This window comes from Anomaloglossus baeobatrachus, chromosome 5, assembly GCF_048569485.1.
Source record: "Anomaloglossus baeobatrachus isolate aAnoBae1 chromosome 5, aAnoBae1.hap1, whole genome shotgun sequence".
Lineage (NCBI taxonomy): Eukaryota > Metazoa > Chordata > Amphibia > Anura > Aromobatidae > Anomaloglossus > Anomaloglossus baeobatrachus.
This window is the reverse complement of record NC_134357.1, coordinates 55,167,068-55,192,433: the sequence shown is the minus strand read 5'-3', so window position 1 is coordinate 55,192,433 and position 25,366 is coordinate 55,167,068. Positions and strand designations below refer to the sequence as shown.

The 25,366-nt window shown below is 47.3% G+C and overlaps 1 protein-coding gene across 1 annotated transcript in view; it reads left to right on the top strand.

Annotated features, from left to right (window-relative positions):
* Positions 1 to 21,177, top strand: part of LOC142310806 (alpha-2-macroglobulin-like) — a 160,777-nt gene extending 139,600 nt beyond the window's left edge. Inside the window, exons 28-36 of the mRNA XM_075348518.1 lie at positions 1,447 to 1,609; positions 2,984 to 3,189; positions 4,121 to 4,336; positions 7,351 to 7,478; positions 7,694 to 7,784; positions 11,475 to 11,543; positions 12,757 to 12,859; positions 13,056 to 13,106; positions 21,095 to 21,177. Coding sequence (XP_075204633.1) covers positions 1,447 to 1,609; positions 2,984 to 3,189; positions 4,121 to 4,336; positions 7,351 to 7,478; positions 7,694 to 7,784; positions 11,475 to 11,543; positions 12,757 to 12,859; positions 13,056 to 13,099 — 1,020 coding nt within the window. The 3' untranslated portion in view covers positions 13,100 to 13,106; positions 21,095 to 21,177. The remainder of the gene's footprint in view (positions 1 to 1,446; positions 1,610 to 2,983; positions 3,190 to 4,120; positions 4,337 to 7,350; positions 7,479 to 7,693; positions 7,785 to 11,474; positions 11,544 to 12,756; positions 12,860 to 13,055; positions 13,107 to 21,094) is intronic.
* Positions 21,178 to 25,366: the final 4,189 nt, after the last annotated feature.

Here is a 25,366-nt window from a genome sequence, read left to right as displayed (position 1 = left end):
TCTTCAGTGATCATTCCATTACCCGGCAGTGCGGTTTAACCCTTTTCTTATCTACTCCATACAATAGTAAAAACAATAAAGATTGTAAAAAAAAAATATGTAAAAAAAATATGAAAAAATAAAAAAGAACACAAATTGAAATTCTCCCTTTCCCCCATTTACACAATGAAAATAAAGCAATCTAAAAAAAAAACAAAAAACACATACTGGTCGCCGAGTTTAGAAATGCAAGATCTATCAAAATATAAAATTAATTAATCTGACTGGTAAAGATTGTAGAGAGAAAAAAATATCAAAGCACCAGAAGTAAGGTTTTTTGGTCACCACAAAATTGTGATAAAATGCAATAAGAGGCAACCAAACCATCACATTTATACCAAAATGATATAATTAGAAACATCAGCTCAGGGCGGAAAAACACGGTAAGCCATCGCTGAGCCCCAGATCCCAAAAGATGAGAACTCTACGGGTCTCGGAAAATGGCGACAAAAGTGCAGTTCTTTTTTTTGATAAATTTTTGATATTTTTTCTTCACTACTTAAATCAATATATAGAAACAATTTTCAGAGCAGCACTTAAAAATAACATGGGTGCAAAATCCTTCACAACAGCATCCTACCGTCCCTTCAATATTTCCAAAAAAATCAGAAGGCAGCACTCCACTTCTCTTTCAAATACAGTAAAATCTTCTTTAATGGTAATATCACAGGACGTTTCGGCCAAAGGCTGACCTTTTTCCAACACTGTTGGAAAAAGGTCAGCTTTTGACCGAAATATTCTGTGATGTGGGCCATTAAAGAAGATTTTATTTGAAAGAGAAGTGGAGTGCTGCCTTCTGATCTTTTGGAGATATATATATATATATATATATATATATATATATATAAATAAATATATACTGTCAGGTCAGTTTTACCATATAGTGATCATAGTGAAAAATAAAAAATAAAAAAAAATCCAAAAAACCATTGTGGAATTGTAGTTTTTCTGCAATTTCTCTGCACTTGGATTTTTTTTCCCCATTTTTCAGTACATTATGGGGCAGAATGGTGTCATTTAAAACTACAATTAGGACTCATATGGCTATATTGACGGAAAAATAAAACAGTTATGGCTCTTGGAAAAAAGAAAGGGAAATACGAAAAATGGAAAATCGCCGGGTGTTGAAGGGATTAATATATAATTTCCCAATATGTGACCCACCATTCAAAATATAAATTGTAAACCAGCACTGTTGCTCCCTTAACTATAAGAAGTGGGATTTAAACAAATCCTATAGTCCAAGAAGCAAGGTGGCTAACCACATGTAAATATATTTTGTAACTATTTACCGAGCTGTGGTTTCAGTTGCGATCATAGTAGAAATGCATGTCTTGGTTGGTCGTTGTCTTGATGTGTCATAGAGTATATAAAAAAAATGTACCATATTTATTTTTTTCCTTTCAGTATCCATCACTAAGCAAGGCTCTCTCATGTCTGAAGAACACCTCGGTGGATGTCAGCAATGTATACACCCAGGCTCTGCTGGCCTACACCTTCTCATTGTCTGAAGAGACTGAACTCAGAGAAACTTTCATGAAGAAATTGGAGGAAAAGGCCGTACGGGGAGGTGAGCAAATATTACAGCACCACTCCAGTGCTGTTGGGTGTTTTCAGCTCTGGAGTGATTTTTTTTAAAATGTTTCTTCTGCCCCGTTATTATACTCACCTGCTGCCATCTTCATCGTTTTTCAGTAACGCTCCGGTCCCGCAGAACTATCTTGTGCGCATAGTTTCTGACTGGCTGGAAGTTAGAAGTTACATCACAAACTCTTAATGCAAGTCTATGAGAGCAAGAATAAGGCTCCCATAGACTTTTATAGTGTTGTGACTAGGGATGATCGAATACTTTGATTATTCGGCTTCGCGAATATTTTCCGAATACGTCATGGCTATTCGACTATTTGCGAATGTTCGATGCGCAATGTATGTCTATGGGAAACCCAAATAACCATTCGGTACTATTCGGGCTTCCCATAGACTTACATTGTGCATCAAATAGCCAAATAGCGGCGAGGTATTTGGAAAATATTCGCAAAGCCGAATATTTGAGGTATTCGATCATCCCTAGTTGTGACCTCTGGCACACTCGATGAAACACTGGGGCTGCTGGTAAGTCACAAATCACCGCAGATGGATAGGACCAACTCTGGAAAAAGATGAGCATGGCGACAGGGACTTTTATATTTAATCTCTTTTTTTATTGAAAAATTAAGTTGGTTACAATAAGCAGGGCTGCAGACCAAGGCAAACCCCCAAATAGGGACAAAACAAAAAACAGGGACTTTTAAACCACCACACGAGTTCTAAAATAAAAAAAAAAAGAATGCTAGAGTGATGCTTTAAGGGAACCCATCAGATAAAAAAACAACTCTCTTTACCTGCAGACATAGTGGTAATCTGGAGGAAATTGCATTTTAAATAGGTTTGACTGTTCACCTAGAACATCAGCTGCAGGAAAACTGTTTTATTCACCCTGCAGCTGCTTACTTCAAGTTATTGGGTCAGTCCGGGGGCTGTGTGGAGTCATTGCTCTCCACATAGTGACCGCACTGTTATCGCTCCCCTTATAATTTGACTGACAACCTCCTCTGCAACTAGGACAGAAAACTCTATAAAACACATTGCTCCTTAGGAAAAAAAAGTTTCAATAGAGATGGATGATCGGTTAGTGATTGTTATAGAAAAAAAAGAAATTAGTCCAAAATGAATCTGAAAAAAAGTTGTATATGTGCGGCACCACTCACGTCTGTAGAGTATTCAGAATTCATGTCTGTACAAGACATATTCCTGAGCCATATTTCTATAAATATCTATTAATATTTTAATAGAATTTCACAGGTTTTTTTTGTCTAGATCACTAAAGTGTAGTATATTTACTACTATATAACAAATATAATCTATCTTTATGAAGATTTACACAAATTGCTTACCTCCCCTACAGATGGACAACTGCACTGGAAGCGTGACTCCGCTCCTCCCTCTGAGAAGGAATACTGGTACCGAGCTTCCTCGGCAGAGGTGGAGATGACCTCCTATGTTCTCCTAGCTTTTCTGTCTGGTCCTAGTCCAGATTTGGTGAAATGTTCACAGATTGTGAACTGGTTGACCAAACAGCAGAATCCATATGGAGGCTACTCTTCTACACAGGTAAAGTAAAAATCTAAAGAACAGCAAACTTGCTGGTTCTAATGATCACAAAGCATTGAGTCCAATCATATTATATTTTAAGGTATCTGTATCAAGGGATATCAGTGTAATAATATAAAAATGAAGGAGGGGGCCGGCCCTGGGCCGCTCGCCTTTGCTAAGAACTGACTTCGGGCGGGGTACACAACACTTACTATCTGCTTCCGCCAGTGTCCGTCACCCATGCTGCCAGTCCTTGACGTAGTAAGACGTATGACACCAGAGTTTACTTAACCAACCAGTTTTGTTTACTTTTATTCTTCGCTCTGTTATGACAGATATGGTCTTCTTTCCTCAGTCTGTGGGGTACTACTTGTGCTGCCCCCCGTTGGATGTCCTCAATACTCTGAGTTATGTGCCTCTTCCCCCGAATACCGCACACCTTTGTCCGCAACTGGGTCCCAATGGCTCTCTAGTCAAGCAACTCTCTAAACCCGTCGGGTTGAGCCGTAGGCTCCAGACCTCCAGAGGTTACCTCGGGTTCCCTGATTGGCCCTAGCATCAAGGCCACATCCTCTAACATAAAATCCATTTCTAGACTCCCTCCTCTGGAGCTCCCCTTCCGAACCAATCGCCCTGTAATTTTTCACTCCTCTCTCAACTACTCCAACCCTATCCTATTTAACTCCTCCTCTAAACTCACTCCACTGCCAGCAAACTCACCTGTTGGAACAACTTTAGGTGACCTGATCAGTAATCCTAGCTCTGCTCCATCCTATTCCTTGTTAAATCACTGACTGAAGATTATTGTCTATAAAATGAAGGTAGTCTCACATTTAAAATGGATGGTGAAATACGGAGTCTGAAAGTCAAGACTTAAAAACATTGTTACCCTTTTGCTTATTAGTGTATGCTTCCCTTGTACCTATTAATGTACTTTTCCCTTTTGAAGGACACGGTGGTAGCTCTTCAGGCTCTGGCCACGTATGCAGAGATGACATTTTCTGACAAAGGAGATGTGAATGTGGCGGTCACTTCCAAGTCAGGATTTCTTGAGAAATTTCATGTGGACAAGAATAACCAGCTCCTACTCCAAAGGGCAACACTATCTAAAATTCCTGAAGACTACACTGTGACAGGAACAGGGAATGGTTGTGTTTTTGTTCAGGTAAGGAGTGAAATGTCTAACATTCTAGATACAACCAAATATTAAAAATGATCATCAGTACTTGCTATTGGACTACTCAGGCTGTAGTGCCTTCAAGTGTGGACCTAAGGGTACGCTCACACGAGCGTTGAAATCGACGAGTGCAATGCGAGAAAATCTCGCATTGCACTCTGACCAATGCTAGCCAATGAGGGAGAGCAGTTGGTCAGCTTGTCTCTTAGTCAACCGCAATAAACACTAAAGAAGACACAAGGAGGACACAGGGGAAAATGCATGAGCTACATATCCACAGATGACTCAGGCAGAAGTTCAGCAAAGTTACATTAAAGATACCACAAATGAAAGCAAGCCACCTCCTTGCAGCTAGAGCTTGAATGAATTAAATATCACCAGCACAAGTCCAGGGAAGAAGGGAGTATTTAAGCACAAGGGGAATACCAATAATCATCAGCTGGACGGAAGGAGAGCTCTGCTGGGTCCTAAAGGGGAATAGATGAAAATCCAGCAGAAAAGCTTCCTAGTACAATGAATACTAACAGCAGGAACAATAGAAAGTCAGGGAGCATTTTGCGCAGCCAGACACTTTGACATTCTACTTGCAGAAACCACAACAGTCTGTCATCCGTGACACACCTGTGACAGTATGATGACCCTTTTTGTTGCCAACTTGCTCCACCATTTAGCAGCTTACTGTGGTCCCTTTATAGGTACATATCACTGTACAATAGTTAAATATTAAGGGCCTGGGCAACAGCAGGGATCTAGTAAATGGAGTGGCTTCCACTAAGAATGTCCATGGAAACCCTATGGACCCCATGCTGCCAAAAACAATGCCCATGACAACAGATTGATATTGGGATTTCAATAAAAAAAATTACGGTAGTTGCTCTCGGTTTAGTTTCTGCATTATAGGCTGAGTCACATTTTCATCTCTCTATTCTAAATGCAGAATGAGCAATGATAAATTAAAGTCAGATTATAAATGTGATTTTGTCATGATCCCGGCTGGCTTTTCCCTGCTATGGTTACACTCAGCTCTAGCCTGGTCATGTCAGGGGTTAATTTCCCTTGCCTCGTTCTGGATCCCAGGACGCTATATATTGCCTCTATACCTCAGTGCCAGTGATATTTCTGCCTTGCAGCATGTAGACTGGTTCTGGTGAGTGTTCCTGATCTGTCCTGCCTCCCTGCTTCTGTGTCCAGACTTTGACCCTCCCCCGTTCGTCTGCCTGTCCCAGTCCCTGACTTCCCGCTCCGGTCTGTTTGTGTTTCCCTCTGCATACCTGATCTCCCGGCTTCTGACTCTGTTCTGTGTTCTGACTTGATTTTGATCCTCCCTTTGCAGTGACTTGACTTTTCTGGCTAGACCTTGACTGTATGACTACTCTATTGCCCCCTGGTGGTTCGCCTGTTAACAGCCTGAAGAAGTTACTGTGCTATACTTCAGCTGCCTTTCTCTTACAGTGTTACTTGTCTCTCCTTCACTACTCTGCTGCCACCTAGTGGGGACTACGCTGTACTAAGTCTTACTAGCCCTTTGTACAGACTGATAATTTTGTATAGTAAGCATATTCTAAAGATATTACAACTGAGATTACGACATATTTACCGATACAATGTAAGTCTATTTTTGTCTCATGTAAACTTATATAAAATTTTGTAAAAATGTAACACATTTCAAATGGTTTGTAAAAAGTATGGAAATGTTTTTTTTCTTTATACTTTTATATATTCACAATAATTATTTGCTATACCATCTTTGTCACCATCGCTTTTACTCAAGAGATTAACTAGGGGTATTCAATAACCTCTATGGCCATATAAATTATGAAGCCCTCAGACCTGGGAGTCGTGTAGTAATACAAGGAAGGCCTTCCCAATTTTTGTCACTGGTTTCAAAACATTGTGGAAAAAAAACCTGCTATATATTTTTACTACGGTAAATGAGTGGACTCTTACTGCATTTTTTCCCACAAATGCAGATTTCAGTGAACAACTGCAATATTAAAAAGTCCAGAACCACACTAGACGCATGCTGGGAGTCCAGAGTGGAGCATCCTCTCTCAGCTCCATAGGGTTTAAAAGGAATCTATCAGCAGGTTTTTTGCTATTTAAAAGGAACCTGTCACCAGATTTGGTGACTATAAGTTGCGGTCACCACCACCGGGCTCTTATATACAGCATTCTAACATACTGTATATAAGAGCCCAGGCCGCTGTGTAGAACGTAAAAATGACTTTAAAAGGTAAGTATTATAAATTGATTTTTACGTTCTACACAGCAGCCTGGGCTCTTATATACAGCATGTTAGAATGCTGTATATAAGAGCCCACTAGTGGTGGCCGCAGTTTAGTCACCAAATGTGGTGACAGGTTCCCTTTAATCTGGGAGGAGCAGCATTATGTAGGGGCTGAGACCCTGATTCCAGTAATGTATGACTTATTTAGCTGCATGTTGTTGTTTCAATAAAATCAGTATTTTATCTACAGGAGATTATCACTAGAGCACTAGTTTCTTGTGCCATGTAATCCTTCTGCTCTCTGTAACCCCACCCCCACCACTGATTGGTACAAAGCCACCAATCAGTGGGGTGGGCTGGGTTATATTCAGAGAACTGGTAGATGTGCAGTAGAGAGAACCCCTACATCATGCTGCTCTCATACTACACAGCAAGAACCTGGTGACATTGAATGGTGTATGAGACTGTATATGTAGCATTCTGTGTCCTAATCATTGCAGCCTAATATTGATTACTGGGAATCTCCTGCTAAAAATATCTGTTCAAATGTACAATCATAGCAAAAGCTAAACTGACAATCCGTGCATTCCATTCCATGATGTCCTAAAAGTTAACAGGCCATTTAACAAACCATTGAAAATATCATATCCTGTTTCTGCATCTTGGAAGCATATAACATAAGTGTCATATGCTACAGATAAGGCAAACAATAATATCACATAAGGTACCATAGACCTATTTTCACTTTATGGGAAATTACTTCTTTAACTCATAGGCGGTGTTGAGATACAATGTTCCTCCTCCAAAAAAAGCAGCCACCTTCTCCTTAAGTGTATCACCACATCCTGGAAGAAGATGTCTATCGGATCCGGTGACAAGATTTGAACTTCGCATCGCTGTCTCGTGAGATTTTTTTGTTATTTTTTATTTTCTTATCCTTTCACAGCTTTCATGATAACTATTATTTGCCTCCAATGAGTTGCTCTATAAAAACCTACAGTGATGCCACAATGCAAACTTTTTCAGCTGCCAATATTGCATCGAACAACATGGAATGTAACTCAAAATGAATGTATGATTATACTGTATATGCCATGTCTGGATTTCTATTCTTTCAGTTATACCGGTAGACGGGAGAAATCTAACATGGCCGTCATTGAAGTCAAGATGTTGTCTGGTTACATTCCAGATAAAAGCACCTTAAAGAAAGTAAGTTACAGGGTTAAACATCGCTTTAGAAAGAAAAAAATAGTTGCAAGACTCTTTTCAATGTGAACATTTTTTTTTACCTAATACTTAAGGCACCGTTACACACGTCGATTTATCGTGCGATCGCAGCCGCCCCCATCGTTTGTGCGTCACGGGCAATTTGTTGCCCGTGATGCACAAAGTCGGTCACCCCCGTCACACGGACTTTACCTTCCGAACGACCTCGCTGTGGGCGGCGAACATCCTCTTCCTGAAGGGGTTGGGACGTTCTGCGTCACAGCGACGTCACACAGTGGCCGCCCAATCGAAGCGGAGGGGCGGCGATGAGTGGGACGTGACATCACACCCACCTCCTTTCTACCTCATTGCCGGCGGGATGCAGGTAAGCTGTGTTCGTCATTCCCGGGGTGTCACACGGAGCGATGTGTGCTGCATCAGGAACGACGAACAACCTGCATCCAGGAATGTGACCGATATTTTGAAAATGAGCAACGTGTCAACGAGCAACGATAAGGTGAGTATTTTTGCTCGTTCAGTCGCTTGTAGCTGTCGCACGCTACGATATGTCAAACGATGCCGGATGTGCGTCACTAACGACGTGACCCCGACGACATATCGTTATATATCGCACCGTGTAACACCACCTTTAAACGTAGGGTGGGCAAAGCTATGGGTAGCCAGAATTAGCCATCATACCAATGTCTTGTCTTAAATTTCACATGGTAAGTGAGGGACTCTGTTACAGATTTTGTTCTAGTGCCCTAAGTGTCACGATATTTACGGGGGAATGCCAAGTGAATTTCGAAAGGGAAAGGAAAGGGGGAGATGGTGGTCCCTGACCAAAGATACCGCTGGCCCCTGGGGTTCCTCACCACCATAGATAGGTTTCGCACCTATGCTCCAAGCCGGATAGCTGACCCTAGGATCACCCTAGAGCTGAACCCTAAATATGGAATGTATGGGATGAGCTCTTCATCAACCCCACTAAAAAAGACAAAGGGAGCCCACACATGGGAAAAGCACATGAACCACTTATCTCCAGATGCATCAGGAAGAAGTTCTGCAAAGAGTGGGAATGATCCTACAGAGCCTGCTTGCATCCAGAGCTTGTGAAGGAACTAAATATCCCCAGCACAAGTCCAGGGAAAATGAGAGTAGTTAAACCCATGGAAATACATATGATTGATTAGTGTGAAGCTAAACCTGGTGCAGTTAGAGGCTAAACTACCAGGTGTCGCCCAAGCACAACCAGGCAGGAACTAATAGAAGAAAACCCTAAGTGGTGCAGAACCTAGGGGAGAGTAATCAAACAGGTCAAGGTCAATGCACAGAGAGGTAACGTTCAGGACAATAGGGAAAACCAAGTCAAAGCACAAGCTGAAGTCGGTACACAAAGGGAGTCAGTTAGTAGGCAGGGATGAGATCTGTCAATAGGGATGGGAATGAGTGGAGAAGGTGGGTAATAGAGGGCGGTAAACAGAGTGAATAGGACAGAACACCTGGACGAGCAGAATGGAATGAGGGGATGAGACAGAGGGGGTCAGGGAATGCAGACATGGGCAGAGGGAGGAAGTCGGGAGAGCTGGAGGAGAGGTGCGGTAGCGGGACAGGATCAGGGAAGACACAAGCAGATCAGAGTCGAGTACTTCCCGAAACCAGAAATATCACTCGCGGTGCAGCAGCAGGGTCGTCTCCATAATTAAGAGGAGACTAATCCAAATCGAGATCCGGAGGACCCCTCCCCCCAAACTCAGGAAAGAGCCAAAAAATCCGGAGGGAACTAAAAAGGGTGAGCCAGTTCTGCAGGAGGCCAGCTCACAGACCAAAGGCAAGAAAATGGCTCTGCAGAATGGCGAGCCTGCAGAGCATGGTCATGACAATTAGGATCTGAAGGGAAGAGGAACTTTGCAGGGTCCTAGAGGAAAAGGAATTAAAACCTAGCAGAGGAGATACCTAGTACACTGAATACTAACAGCAGGAATAATAGAAAGTCAGGGAGCATTTTGCACAGCAAAATGCTGTAACTGTCTATTGTCGGACACTACACGACTTACCAGCGATCCCGAAAACGATGCGACCTGATAGGGATCGCAGGTAAGTCGCTGGGAGGTCGCAGGTGAGATGTCACACAGTCAGATTTTACCAGCGATGCAGGAACAATACAGGTCGCAGTAGCGACCTGTATAACGATCTCAGCAGTCACTGTGACCCTGTCACACAGTGTCAAACACAGCGATGTGTCCTGCCCAGCAGGACGTCGCCTTTGAAGAAAATGACCTGGACCATTCAGCAACGACTAGCGATCTCACAGCAGGGGCCTGATCGCTGGTAGGCATCACACATAATGAGATCGCTAACGGGATCGCTACTGCGTCACCAAAACGGTGACTCAGCTGCGATCTCGCTAGCGATCTCGTTATGTGTGACGGTACCTTAAGATCTTTTAATAACACAGCTTTGCGCTTATACTTAATACTGTAACAGAAAAATAGTCTTACATTTGTAATGATGTAAAAATCCCATTCCATAGCTAAAGATATGAAAAGTCTAGTAATCAAAAGGGGCGCCCAAGATCCGACATTTGATTGTTGGCCAGAGATGTTTGTTTCTCGTCACTCCTTCCCCTACTGCCTCCTGCTGCTGCGTGAAAGTAGAGGCATGGTGGCTGACTGTAACCTGACAAAGAGAAACAGATAAGAACGCATTCAGGTGTTGTAAACCCCTGCACTATATAATACTCATCAAGCATTTACCTGCAGACTGACAAAAAGCGGAAACACTGTTTGTAAAATTGCCTTCAGACTGTAAGAACGTACTAAAATTTTAGCCTCATTTTCTGGAGCAAAACAGTTCTTCTTAGGTCTCGTGCACACAACTGATCTTGGACGAGTGTTATCGGTGTTTTTCACAGATAACACTCGTTATGATATTCTGTACTCACCCATGATATTCTATGGGGCTGCACACATGTCCGATGTAAAATTTAGAGACATGTCCACTTTTGATCCGAGTGTGGGATCAAAATCGGCAATGGCAGTTTGCATCTGTGAAAAAACAGACAACAGTTGGGTGACATCTAAGTGCAGTTCGATTTTCACAAAATGGAGAAGGTGGAGAATTTATTTTTTCTTTCCACGTCAAAGAAAAACTGATGCCACTGTGATCACATTCTGACCAGAGTTTGATCAGAATAATCAGACCGTCTCAGATGGAGAGAAGATGGTCGTGTGACCCTGACCTTGTGGTCAGAAACATATGGTTTCTTATATTTGAGGGACTGAAGTACATTTGTATCAAAATTTATGCCACTAAATTTCATGAATTTGATGAGCGACTTGGCCACACCTTGTCTATTCCATGCTCTGCCCATTTTTAGCAAAGCTGATCAGAATTGGTGGGAAAACCCTAAACCTTGCAGAATTTTTGTGCAAAACTTTAGCAACATTTGAAGGTGTCGTACACCAGAAACCTGGCAAAAAAAATCTTCATGAATCAAAGCCAATGAGTCCTCTTATAATGAAAAAGCAAAGTATTTGCTCTAAATGTATGGATTTTGGAGGACAAGTGCAATAACCCATGTGCTGAAATAATGCTGAACCCAAATAATAAATAAATATCAATATCACTTTTTTCGAAGTTTGGAATTTGTCCATTTTGATCCCAGTTGTAACAACTTATTTTTATTCACAGTTGGAGAAAAATAAGTTAATCCAGAGAAGTGAGATCAAAACTGACTTGGTGATTTTGTACCTGGACCAGGTGTGTATCAGTCTTTATTACTTTCCTAGTGCTATTGTGTTTCCTTCTAAGAACACCCGAGTTCCCTCTGTGATTACTAGTCAGAAAGATCAATTCAGCTAAGACTCCAATTTGCAAAATCGTGCAGATTTTACAGGAAATTTAAGTCTCCACAAAATTATTCTCTATGAATTTAATGTTCCTAATTATCTTCTGGGGAGTCCGCAGACTCCTAACCATAACACATGTACGATGTAAAGAAAATTAATACTCAACTCAACGCTCATCTGGCCCGCCATCTCCATAGCCTGCCATTCGGTTTTCTTTTCTCCATCCCCTCTGGGTATGCTCTTCAAAGAAATTTTCACTCTGGACTGTGGCTTCTGTCACCGCTAGGTAATGGTCATAATGGCACATGCCCAATGTGTCTTCACTCAGGCAACGTGTGCAGTAACATTGTGGCTTCGCGACAACAGCGAGTTGCCCTAGTGTCGGCACAGCAGGCAGTGACATCCGTGGCCTGGTCACGGTAGAAGTCCCAGCCTGGAGTGAACATTATTGAAGACATTACAGGAGACGGGGAAGAGGAAAAGAGGAGACACTGGGGTCTGGACAATGGACTGCAGGTACTACGAGACAGGTAAGCGGTGAGTAGTGTTGACCAAGTAGCTAGCTATTCGTACTCGCTATACTTATAACGAGTACTGTCTGCTACTTGCATATTTGTTCCGAATAGCGTGTGCAATGCAAGTCAATGGGGAATACTCGCAATGTAATGAGGAACCCAATGTATTCGGTACTCGTAGAAATAGTACGGCATTCAGGTTATTCATTACTTTGTGAGTTTTTCCCCATTGACTTGCATTGCACACGCTATTCGGAACGAATATGCGAGTATTAGACAGTACTCGTTATGAGTATAGCGAGTACAAATAGGTAGGTACTCGCTCAACTCTAGCAGTGTGTATTGTTGTTTTAGGGGGTTTTAATGTTTCCCTAGCATTCTAGAATTCAACAAATTGGAGACCATAAAAATTCATATTCTGGGGAATCCAGATTTTTGTAAAATTCAAGGAGAATTCAATTCCACTCAAATACATTTTCTCAGGTCTATGAATACAAATCTATAATTGTGCTTTTCCAAGTAAATTTGATATCTGCATCCACGCGTTAAATTCTGATAGCTGTACATATCCACTGAAGGTTTAGTAAGGGGATTGTTCTCTCACTATAGATTGATCGCAAACAAGTAAGATTCTCCTTTACGGTGGAGCAAGACATTGCGGTGAAGGACCTAAAACCGGCTACAGCAAAAGTCTACGATTACTATGAGACAGGTACATCACTTCCTTTGTATAGATGTCAGATTTAGCGATTACTAAACCACTGTTGAGGTGGTTTTGTGTTTTTTATTTTCTTATAGATTATCTTTCTTAATTGGAACTGTCATTTTTTTCAAGCTTGATTAACATTTTGTAAATCTTAATAATACAATATGGAGTCTAATGCTGTTCTTTTGTCTTTTTGTCCTAGATGAACATGCCACCATAGATTACAAACACCCGTGCAGGCAGTGAACTGGCGGTGAGTTAATTCACACTTTCACTTGGACTGTTATGTAGGACCTTTCAAATGTATTTATATAAAAAAGGCTTTGTCCCACCTTCCATCTTCAGGAGCACACCGTTCCTCTGCCTCCATGGTTCCTGCTTCCTAGGATGAGGTGCACTCTTGATTGATTGGAAGTTTAGGCAAATAGCGCAATTGCCCAAACTGCGTCCTCTCTTATGCTGCAAGCATCAAAGGAGCGCAGTAGAACTGATACCATATTTCTAACTTCAGAGCAGTGCTTACAAACTTGATGGAGAATAGCTTGTAGGTGCTATGTCTATGAGAACGCAGAAAAAAGCCTTCTGCTCAATTTCTAGATTAATGCTGTCATGGCAAACTATAAGATTAAAAAAAAGCTCCGATCTTGACAATGGGAAGGAGTTTAATAAATTAATTGTTTTTACCAACATTTTAAAATTTCATTAATATAGAATGGGAATAACCTTTCTTAAACTTTGTATGTCTGGGCGATTTGAGCATTTGTTCTGTATCTCAAAATCTTAAGAACTCTTCAATTGTCTTAGATTATGGTGAAATCAGCCAATACGTTTTTGTGTATAAGGGTAGGCTAAGGTCCCCTTTATCCCCTTTATTCCCTTTTAGCGATACAAGTTTAATGATCTCTGCAAATCAATATGTGTATGCAGGCAGGGCTGTATTTTGCCTTCGTGCTGCCCTAGGCACTTTAAGTGGTCGCGCCCCATAGTGACAACGTAAAACTGAGTTTTCGCACACGACATCTGTTTAAGGTAGATCTACTTTGTAAAACACTTGCAAAAGTATCAATGAGAAATGAAGGGCACTACCCCCCCCCCCCCAATGGGGATCACCACAGGCACATCAAAACATAGCATGAGTAATAAAATATTTCCACCACACCGTCCCCACTTATATACTGTGACTGTCACACTGCCCCTAATAAACTACACACTACCCTCCCTTATAAATTATACCCACCACACCTTCCTCAATTATGAAATATGATCTGCACATTGACCTCACATCATGCTGCCCCCTCCTCACAATGTCCCATGCATGCTGCCCCCTCCTCCCAGTGTCCCATGCATGCTGCCCCCTCCTCCCAATGTCCCATGCATGCTGCCCCCTCCTCACACTGTCCCATGCATGCTGCCCCCTCCTCACAATGTCCCATGCATGCTGCCCCCTCCTCACACTGTCCCATGCATGCTGCCCCCTCCTCACACTGTCCCATGCATGCTGCCCCCTCCTCACAGTGTCCCATGCATGCTGCCCCCCTCCTCACAGTGTCCCATGCATGCTGCCCCCTCCTCACAGTGTCCCATGCATACTGCCCCCTCCTCACAATGTCCCATGCATGCTGCCCCCTCCTCACAATGTCCCATGCATGCTGCCCCCTCCTGACAATGTCCCATGCATGCTGCCCCCTCCTGACAGTGTCCCATGCATGCTGCCCCCTCCTCACAATGTCCCATGCATGCTGCCCCCTCCTCACAATGTCCCATGCATGCTGCCCCCTCCTCACAATGTCCCATGCATGCTGCCCCCTCCTGACAGTGTCCGATGCATGCTGCCCCTCCTCACAATGTCCCATGCATGCTGCCCCCTCCTCACAATGTCCCATGCATGCTGCCCCCTCCTGACAGTGTCCGATGCATGCTGCCCCTCCTCACAATGTCCCATGCATGCTGCCCCCTCCTCACAATGTCCCGTGCATGCTGCCCCCTCCTCATAGTGTCCCATGCATGCTGCCCCCTCCTGACAATGTCCCATGCATGCTGCCCCCTCCTGACAGTGTCCCATGCATGCTGCCCCCTCCTCACAATGTCCCATGCATGCTGCCCCCTCCTCACAATGTCCCATGCATGCTGCCCCCTCCTCACAATGTCCCATGCATGCTGCCCCCTCCTGACAGTGTCCGATGCATGCTGCCCCTCCTCACAATGTCCCATGCATGCTGCCCCCTCCTCACAATGTCCCATGCATGCTGCCCCCTCCTGACAGTGTCCGATGCATGCTGCCCCTCCTCACAATGTCCCATGCATGCTGCCCCCTCCTCACAATGTCCCGTGCATGCTGCCCCCTCCTCATAGTGTCCCATGCATGCTGCCCCTCTCCATGAGCTCCTAATGCTGCCTTCCTCTTTTCCATAATGACATCTCCATGCTGCCCCATGGACCACCACACGAACGCTTATGCTGAGACCCCCCCACACACACTACCTCACTCTTGATATTGACTCCCCTACATTGTTACTCCATACTGAGCCCACACATGCTGCCCCTTCTCCATAATGAGCTCCCAATGCTGCCCCCCTCTTATTCTGAGTCCTTACACTCCCCCCCCATCGATATTATCATTGCTCTATCCCTTAACCCTTGTCATCTGTCTCTAGCACTGGCCCCTCTCTTCCATTCCCCCAGCAGCAGCCTCTCTCCCCCCGCCTCCAGCAGCAGCCTCTCCCCCAGCATCAGCCTCTCTCCCCCAGCTGCCCCCAGAATCAGCCTCTCTCCCCCCCAGCCTCCCTCAGCATCAGCCTCCCTGCTCCCAGCTTACCCCAGCATCAGCCTCTCTCCTCCCATCCTCCCCCAGCATGAGCCTTCTCCAGCATCAGCCTGTCTCCTCCCAGCCTCCCCCAGCATGAGCCTCCTCCAGCATCAGCCTCTCTCCTCCCAGCCTCCCCCAGCATCAGCCTCCCTGCTCCCAGCTTCCCCCCAGCATCAGCCTCCCTCCTCCCAGCCTCCCCCAGCATCAGCCTCCCTCCTTCCAGCCTCCCCCAGCATCAGCCTCCCTCCTCCCAGCCCCCCTCCTCCAAGCCTCCCCCAGCATCAGTCTCCCAGAGCATCAGCCTCCCTCCTCCCCCTCCCAGCCTCCCCCAGCATCAGCCTCTCTCCTCCCAGCCTCTCCCAGCATCAGCCTCCTGCTCCCAGCTTGCCCCAGTATCAGCCTCCCTCCTCCCAGCCTCCCCCAGCATCAGCCTCCCTCTTCCCAGCCTCCCCAAGCATCAGCCTCCCTCTTCCCAGCCTCCCTCTTCCCAGCCTCCCCCAGCATCAGCCTCCCCCAGCATCAGCCTCCCCCAGCATCAGCCACCCTCTTCCCATCCTCCCCCAGCATCAGCCTCCCTCTTCCCAGCCTCCCCCAGCATCAGCCACCCTCTTCCCAGCCTCCCACAGCATCAGCCACCCTCTTCCCAGCCTCCCACAGCATCAGCCACCCTCCTCCTAGCCTCCCCCACCCTCCTCCCAGCCTCCCCCAGCATCAGCCTCCCCCAGCATCAGCCTCCCAGCCTCCCCCAGCATCAGCCTCCCAGCCTCCCCCAGCATCAGCCTCTCTCCTCCCAGCCTCCCCCAGCATCAGCCTCTCTCCTCCCAGCCTCCCTCCTCCCAGCCTCCCCCAGCATCAGCCTCCCTTCTCCCAGCCTCCCTCCTCATCAGCCTCCCTCCTCCAAGCCTCCCCCTCCCCCTCCCAGCCTCCCCTAGCATCAACCTCTCTCCTCCCAGCCTCCCCCAGCCTCAGCCTCCCTCCTCCCAGCCTCCCCCAGCCTCAGCCTCCCTCCTCCCAGCCTCCCCCAGCCTCAGCCTCCCTCCTCCAAGCCTCCCCAGCATCAGCCTCCCCTCCTCCCAGCCTCCCCCAGCATCAGCCTCCCTCAGCATCAGCCTCCCTCAGCATCAGCCTCCCCCAGCATCAACCTCCCCCAGCATCAGCCTCCTCCTCCCAGCATCAGCCTCCCTCCTCCTAGCCTCCCCCAGCATCAGCCTCCTTCCTCCCAGCATCAGCCTCCCTCCTCCTAGCCTCCCCCAGCATCAGCCTCCCTCCTCCCAGCATCAGCCTCCCTCCTCCTAGCCTCCCCCAGCATCAGCCTCCCTCCTCCCAGCATCAGCCTCCCTCCTCCTAGCCTCCCCCAGCATCAGCCTCCCTCCTCCCAGCATCAGCCTCCCTCCTCCTAGCCTCCCCCAGCATCAGCCTCCCTCCTCCCAGCATCAGCCTCCCTCCTCCTAGCCTCCCCCAGCATCAGCCTCCCTCCTCCCAGCATCAGCCTCCCTCCTCCTAGCCTCCCCCAGCATCAGCCTCCCTCCTCCCAGCATCAGCCTCCTCCTCCCTCAGCTTCCCTCCTCCAAGCCTCACCCTCCCCCTCCCAGCCTCCCCCAGCATCAGCCTCCTCAGCATCAGCCTCCCCCAGCATCAGCCTCCCTCCTCCCAGCCTCCTCCAGCATCAGCCTCCCTCCTCCCTCAGCCTCCCTCCTCCCAGCCTTCCCCAGCATCAGCCTCCCTCCTCCCTCAGCCTCCCTCCTCCCTCAGCCTCCCTCAGCATCAGCCTCCCTGCTCCCAGCTTACCCCAGCATCAGCCTCTCTCCTCCCATCTTCCCCCAGCATGAGCCTCCTCCAGCATCAGCCTCTCTCCTCCCAGCCTCCCCCAGCATCAGCCTCCCTGCTCCCAGCCTCCCCCAGCATCAGCCTCCCCCAGCATCAGCCTCCCCCAGCCTCAGCCTCCCCCAGCCTCCCCCAGCCTCAGCCTCCCTCCTCCCAGCCTCCCCCAGCCTCAGCCTCCCTCCTCCCAGCCTCCCCCAGCATCAGCCTCCCTACTCCCAGCCTCCCCCAGCATCAGCCTCCCTCCTCCCAGCCTCCCCCAGCATCAGCCTCCCTCAGCATCAGCCTCCCTCCTCCCAGCATCAGCCTCCCTCCTCCTAGCCTCCCCCAGCATCAGCCTCCCTCCTCCCAGCATCAGCCTCCCTCCTCCTAGCCTCCCCCAGCGTCAGCCTCCCTCCTCCCAGCATCAGCCTCCCTCCTCCTAGCCTCCCCCAGCATCAGCCTCCCTCCTCCCAGCATCAGCCTCCCTCCTCCTAGCCTCCCCCAGCATCAGCCTCCCTCCTCCCAGCATCAGCCTCCCTCCTCCCTCAGCTTCCCTCCTCCAAGCCTCACCCTCCCCCTCCCAGCCTCCCCCAGCATCAGCCTCCCTCAGCATCAGCATCACCCAGCATCAGCCTCCCTCCTCCCAGCCTCCCCCAGCCTCAGCCTCCCTCCTCCCAGCCTCCCTCAGCATCAGCCTCCCTCCTCCCAGCCTCCCTCAGCATCAGCCTCCCTCCTCCCAACCTCCCCCAGCATCAGCCTCCCTCCTCCCAGCATCAGCCTCCCTCCTCCCAGCCTCCCTCAGCATCAGCCTCCCTCCTCCAACTCTCCCTCAGCATCAGCTTCCCTCCTCCAACCCTCCCCCTCCCAGCCTCCCCCAGCATCAGCCTCCCTCAGCATCAGCCTCCCCCAGAATCAGTCTCTCTCCTCCCAGCCTCCCCCAGCATCTGCCTCTCTCCTCCCCAGCCTCCCCCAGCATCTGCCTCTCTCCCCCCCAGCCTCAGCCTCTCTCTCCCCAGCCTCCCCCCCAGCCTCAGCCTCTCTCTCCCCCCAGCCTCCCCCCCAGCCTCAGCCTCTCTCCCCCCAGCCTCAGCCTCTCTCTCCCACCAGCCTCAGCATCTTTCCCCCCAGCCTCCCTCTCCCCCAGCCTCAGCCTCTCTCCCCCCAGACTCAGCCTCTCTTCCCAGCCTCCCCCCAGCCTCAGCCTCTCTCTCTTCCCAGCCTCCCCCCAGCCTAAGCCTCTCTCTCTTCCCAGCCTCAGCCTCTCTCTCTCTTCCCAGCCTCCCCCCAGCCTCAGCCTCTTTCTCTGCCCAGCCTCTCTCTCTTCCCAGCCTCCCCCAGCCTCAGCCTCTTTCTCTGCTCAGCCTCTCTCTCTTCCCAGCCTCCCCCAGCCTCAGCCTCTTTCCCCCCAGCCTCCCCTTGCATGATTATAGTGGAAAAAGGCATCGCAACGATCATCAACTAACCTGTAAGGAGCCCATACATTCTAGGCTCTGCCTCTGCCTTATCTGCTCCGGTGCCCGCCGCCCTGCTCTGGCTGGCTCCTCTTCTGGCTTGCTCCAGCTGCAGACGCGTCCTCCTCAGCCTCTGTGTCCGTCCTCCTCTGACACAGGCGTGTGTCGTCTGCAGCATTGGACGCTGCAGCACGGGGCAGTCAGCTGATTGTCGCGCCCGCGCGCCTCTGACCCCGGAAGTGAAGGCGATGGAACTTCCGGGGTTAATCAGCTCACCATGCCTGGCGCCCGCCATGTATTTAAATAGACAGAAGTGCGCCTCCCCTCCCTCTCAAAATCCCCCCCGAACACAGCCGAGTGTAACGGAGGGAGGGACGGGGGGCGGGGATGGGAAAAAAAAAAAAATTTATATAATTTTTTTTTTTTTTTTTCCTGCCAGAAAGTGCCGCCCCCCGCAACGTGCCGCCCTAGGCACGGGACCACAGGTGCCTAGTGGCAAATACGGCCCTGTATGCAGGTATCCAGATCATACCCAATACAACAGACACTAGGGTCAAGAAGGATTCGGCATGTTAGATTTCAACGTCTTCTATAGGGTAAAACCAGATGGCTTGGCTTAACTACGTCTACCCACCATGTCCAATGGTCATATCATTTACCTCCAAGAACAGGGTTTACAAACACGTGTTCAGCCACCCCATCTTTTTCCACCTTAAGGCTATGTGCGCACGTTGCATATTTGCATGCAGTTACGCTGCGATCTGCACCGCAGCGTAACTGCATACGTCCTGCGTCCCCTGCATAATCTATGAAGATTATGTAGGAGCCGTGCGCACGTGGCATATTAGAGCGCAGCGCTTCGGCTGCTGCCCGAAGCGCGCGTTCTAAGAAGTGACATGTCACTTATTCCGTGCGCTCTGCCTGCATCCCCCGCTCTGTCTATGGGAGGGGCTGCACTCAGAGCGCATGAAATTGGCTTTTTTTTTTTCATTACGGACGCTTTCTGCAGCGATTTGAAGCGCACGTGTGCTGTTCAAATCGCTACAGAAATTTCTGCAGGGAAAGAACGCAACGTGCACACACAGCCTTATTCTTCTGAAAGATAAGTGGCACCAGAGATGTCTGATGGTGATTAATCTCCTTTACCATATTAATATAAATATGCTCTCTCTGATGAGCCAAGCATGCGTATTTATGGGGGAACTGGAAAGAGATGGAGGCTTCTTCACAGTTACAGTGTCACGGGTGTGTCACCGGACAGACAGTCATGTGGTTTCTGGCCATAGAAGGTCACTTACAGCAAAGATGGGCTGCAGTTGTACATCGCCCAGGCCAAATACTAGTACTCTAGCAGGATACAGCTAAACCCCACTAAGTGGAGGCATCACAGGTGCAAGAGGAGCAAATCACACACACACTTCCAAAAAATGGGGGGGGGTGATTGCTGGATGATAAAACTGCACACTGATGGCTTGCATAGAGCGCTGTTCACACATGCAGATACAGTCACAAGCCCGCAGCCTATTAGGTGATGCCCATACTATTAGATCAAGTGGGCTACCAAGCCGTACTCCATCTGTGCACCATACAGGGAGAGGAACTCTAGTATGCAAGGCCTAACAAAGGGGCCTGCTGTAACTTGTACAAAAAAATCTGAAGTTTTAGTTGGTATTATGGCCATAAAATGGAAGCCTACAACCCTCGTCACGGGAACCTCATGCTTGTAGGTCCCTACACTAAATATAAAAATAGCAACAAAAAGAGGAATAAATATCCTCCAAAAGTTAAACATTACTTACAGCAAAGAAGGGCAAAAGTTGTACATCGCCCAGGCCAAAAACTAGTACTTTAGCAGGATACAGCTAAGCCCCCAGATGCACAGTCACAAGCCCGCAGCCTGCTGTAAGTAAGGGGGATAAATGGCTTGGTCATGAACCGGTTAAAGAGTAATTTAAAGTATCAGGTGCTCAGATAAAGGGAATAGAGAGAATGCTCTTATACCCCCTCCCTCAAAGGGTCATCATAATGTTAATCTCCAAAGTTACTTTCTGGATTGAGACTTTAAGTAATTTCAAACCAAAGGTGTTAAAATAAAAAGTGAGGATGATGGAATGATACATTATAGTGTGTTATTATTTTCTATAGTGTATAATACAGCTTCTTTTATTTGTTTGATTACAGTTAAGTCTGGAAATTCAAGATAAGACCGGGCCGTGCTGTATACCGCATCAGTATCTACAACCAAGCACCGGAAACCGACTGCCTGATAATAGAAAACTGTAAAAATAACAATAAAAAATACAATAACAAACGTGTCTCTTACTTTGTAATGATCTGCTTACTTGCTCTGACATCTATTTGACTGGCTAATATAACCACTTAGGGGCAATTACACGAATCTGCGGCATTAAAGGGTATACCCATCGCCAAGATCCAATCCCAATATGTAGTAGGTTTATTAATAATAATAATAATAATAATAGCAAATCCCTTCAATCAGAAATGTTGTACAGTTTTCGTGATTCACTATGTCCCTTTCCTCATGTTCAGGGCATTGCAGGACCTAAGGTATCCACTGTTAGTTAGTTGCTAGTGGTCACAACCATGGATACATAATGTCCTGCAATGCCCTGCACATGAGGTAAGCGACATAATGAATCAGAAGAACTACAGTATATTACATTTCTAATTGGAGGTATTTGCTAATATTATTATGCCTGCAACATATTGGGATAGGATCTTGGAAACAGGAATACCCATTTACACAACTGTTACATGAACAAACGTATCGTGACACCTACACATTACACCTATTGGAGCATTTAAGACATCCCATACTAAATCCACAGTCTTTAAAGTGTTAAGCGGGCTTTACACGCTACAACATCGCTAGCGATTGCTAGCGATGTCGAGCGCGATAGCACCCGCCCCTGTCACTCTTGCGATATTTGGTTTTCGCTGCCATAGCGAACATTATCGCTACGGCAGCGTCCCACACATATACCTGGTCGGCGGCGTCGCTATGACTGTCGAACAATCCCTCCTTCAAGGGGGAGGTGCGTTCGGCGTCATAGCGACGTCACCATGACGTCACTAAGCGGCCGGCCAATCATAGCGGAGGGGCAGAGATGAGCGGGACATAACATCTCGCCCACCTCCTTCCTTCCGCATTGCCGGTGGACGCAGGTAAGGAGACGTTCGTCGCTCCTGTGGTGTCACACATAGCGATGTGTGCTGTCGCAGGAGCGACGAACAACATCGATAATAAACAACGATTTTTGGTTTTGGGACGACCTCTCCATGGTGAACGATTTTCACCACTTTTGAGGTCGCACATACGTGTCACACGCTGCGATATCGTTAATGACGCAGGATGTGCGTCACAAACAACGTGACTCCGACGATAATTCATTAACGATATCGTAGCGTGTAAAGCCCCCTTTAGTCTCAACATACTGTATGCCTCAGGACACACAAGTCACCAGCTTCCTTGTTGCTGAGGGGAGGGAGGCGAGCACTCCTCCTTCTGCTGATCTTGCTAATGTGACACATGTGCTACTGTTATGAAGTCTGTATTGTTATCTTTATGTTTGAATATACTGTAAATAAGACAGTGACATTCAAAAAGTACTAAGCAGTTCATGGGGAAAGTGAACAGTGAGTAGGAGAACTGCTCTGGCCATCACCTTGTAATTTTCCAGGACTGATAACAGCAGCTGTGGTTCTGGAGCTAAAGGGGAAGGCGAGGTGAGCAGCTGTCTAACTGCTGTATTGAAATGCATTTGCTGGAAAGAAGTTACTGGGACTTTAGGTGTTAACTCCTCAGGCTGGAACAATGGTCAGCCAGGCTCTGGCATGGGGTTTTATTGACAAAGAGCTCTAATCAACCCAAGGCCAGAGTCACACTTGCAAGTGCCTCGCGCGAGTCTCACATTGCATCACCTGGAATGGCCATACACCTTCCGGCCATAAGGGTCTCAGCTGCATAGAAATACAGGCAACCGACCCGCTCCTGTCAGGAGAGTGTGCGGCCATACTGGGTGATGTGATGTGAGACTCGCGCAAGTCACTCACAAGTGTGAATCCGGCCTAAGTCAAATGTTGTCTTAGCAAGAGAATGACAGCAGATGAAAACAAGCAAGTTTACAACTGACTTGCTTTTTCTATCATGTCTAACTATACCGAATTCATGAAATAAGAATAACCTTTTAATATGGAGTTGGTGCCTTTGCAGCTATATCAGCTTCAATTCTCTCATGTGAGAGAATCGGATCACAATAAGCTGAGACTCGATCAGGCCTGTGCGTGAAGGAGCCGCTGACACCAGCACCTATTTCAGCTGGATGAGTGTCCGAGGATGCACATTCAGCTAAATATATTGCAGTGCAGAGACCCGATGGCTCACTGCACTTCAATACACACCATCAGCCAATCAGAGGCTCACAGTTGATGCTAGCATGCCCATCACAGGCAGCGCATGCACCTTGGAAAGCTTTTGGCTCATGCGCCATATGTAGTAGAGGAGGCAATGCTTTGTGTAAGAGAAGGAAGATGAGAAAAATAATTTTTTTTTTTAAATGTGTTGGATGAGAATAGATGACATTATTACTAGAAAGAGCGCAGTGTGGGAAACAGGTCAAGGATGGTTGACATCCGGAATTTGGGATAATTTACCTGGCCTGGATAGAATTCATTATTACAGGAGAAGGCCTGGATGTGAGACATTATTACAGCATATGACCACTGTGAGGACATTATTAGAAGGGGCTCAGGATGAAGGACATTATACCAGGAAGGGGCTCTGTATAGTGGAAATTATACCAGGAAAGGGGTTCAGGATGGAGAACATTATACCAGAAAAGGGTTCAGGAAGGGACACATAATTTGATGGAGTCCAGGAGTGGCGGCATTATACTAGCAGGGAGCCTGAGATAAGGGATATTATACTAGGAAGGGGATCAGGATGGGGGACATTATTACTGGAAGGGACCCGAGATGGGAGACATTATACAAGGAAGGAGTCAGGATGGTGAAAATGATGTCTACCTGTAAGAGCTGTGGGGGTCCGACATCCAGCACTACCACCAATCACTTATTTTAAAACTCTCGCAGTGGCTGGCTATAAGCAATAAATTGTGCCGAGTCAACACACCTACATTAACTGTATAGTGGCAATGCTCCCCCCTCCGCAATCTGATATAGAGGACCTATCATAAGGATTTCTCATCAATATTATAAGCCTGGATAACCACATCAATGTAGATAATTGTGAGCTTACAGGTTCCTTTAAAATTGCCCCTAAATTAAATTTACCAGTGGTATGGCTATGCTTACCAACATGGCAAGGAAAACCATAATCATCTTGGCAATAGGTAAAACAAACTATGGGTACAAGAGGTACCTGGATGTTGACCTTTTAATCTCTTATATATTGATCTAGACATCACTGCTGGGAATCCCTTGGTAACAATTCCCAAAGATGTCACTGACCGGCAATTTACACTGTAGCTAAAGAGTAAAATGTGGCAAAAATATAGAGTTGGGTAACATGCAAAAGTCAGCCAGGTCGGGAGCAAGCTAAGTTCAATAATCTGCAGTAAAATAGCAAATCCAAGGACAGAAGAGAAGTCAAACAATCCAGAGTTCGGAAAGAAGTATACAGATTAGTGGAGACACCAAAAGAAGGGTCAGGTAACAAGCCGGGTCTGAACAAGAACACAGAACCAGGCAACCAAATCTAATAACTAACACATGTGCATTGGAGAGATTCATATTGATCTCAAAATGACCAAATTCGGGAGACAACTTGGCCACCTGATTGTTCTTCTATCCGCATGCTCAGAATATCTGATCTGCCGTGTGTGCAAACAGACTAAAAAAAATTGTTTAACAGAACTGAGAGTCCTCCGTGGTTGATACCTTTTAATTGCTAAATGAAAAGATGGTAATAATAGTGTGGCGCCCTGGACAAGCCAGGACGTCACAGGTACTGCAACAACACACCCCACACCCCGGTTAGGAACACCAAAGTCAGACACAAATCCTTGTTGCCTCCCTCCAGGGGCTGATGTCCACACCAGGTGGGGTGGAGCCAGGCGGTTGGCTCCTCCCACTGAGGAGTTCACAGCCCTGGAGGCGGGAAAAGCAAGTGAGTTGAAGTTCTGTGAGGGAAAGTGAAGGGTGGAAGTAGTAGTTGAGGAGCTGGAGCAGACTGACCGTGTCCGGGTACGTGGCCCGGGCACCTGAGAGCAAGGTTGGCAGATGGTGGTGACCGTCTGCAGGAGAGGCCGATTGACATACAACCTTAAGGACCGGGGACGGGCGGTGGCCCGCCGGTACCGGATCGGGGAGCGAAGAGAAGCCAGCACCATCCGGCAGGGCCTACGGACCCCGACCAGGCTTGGAGCTGCCGTTAAACCGGTCAAATCCGTCAGCGACGGGAACCTCCGGGGT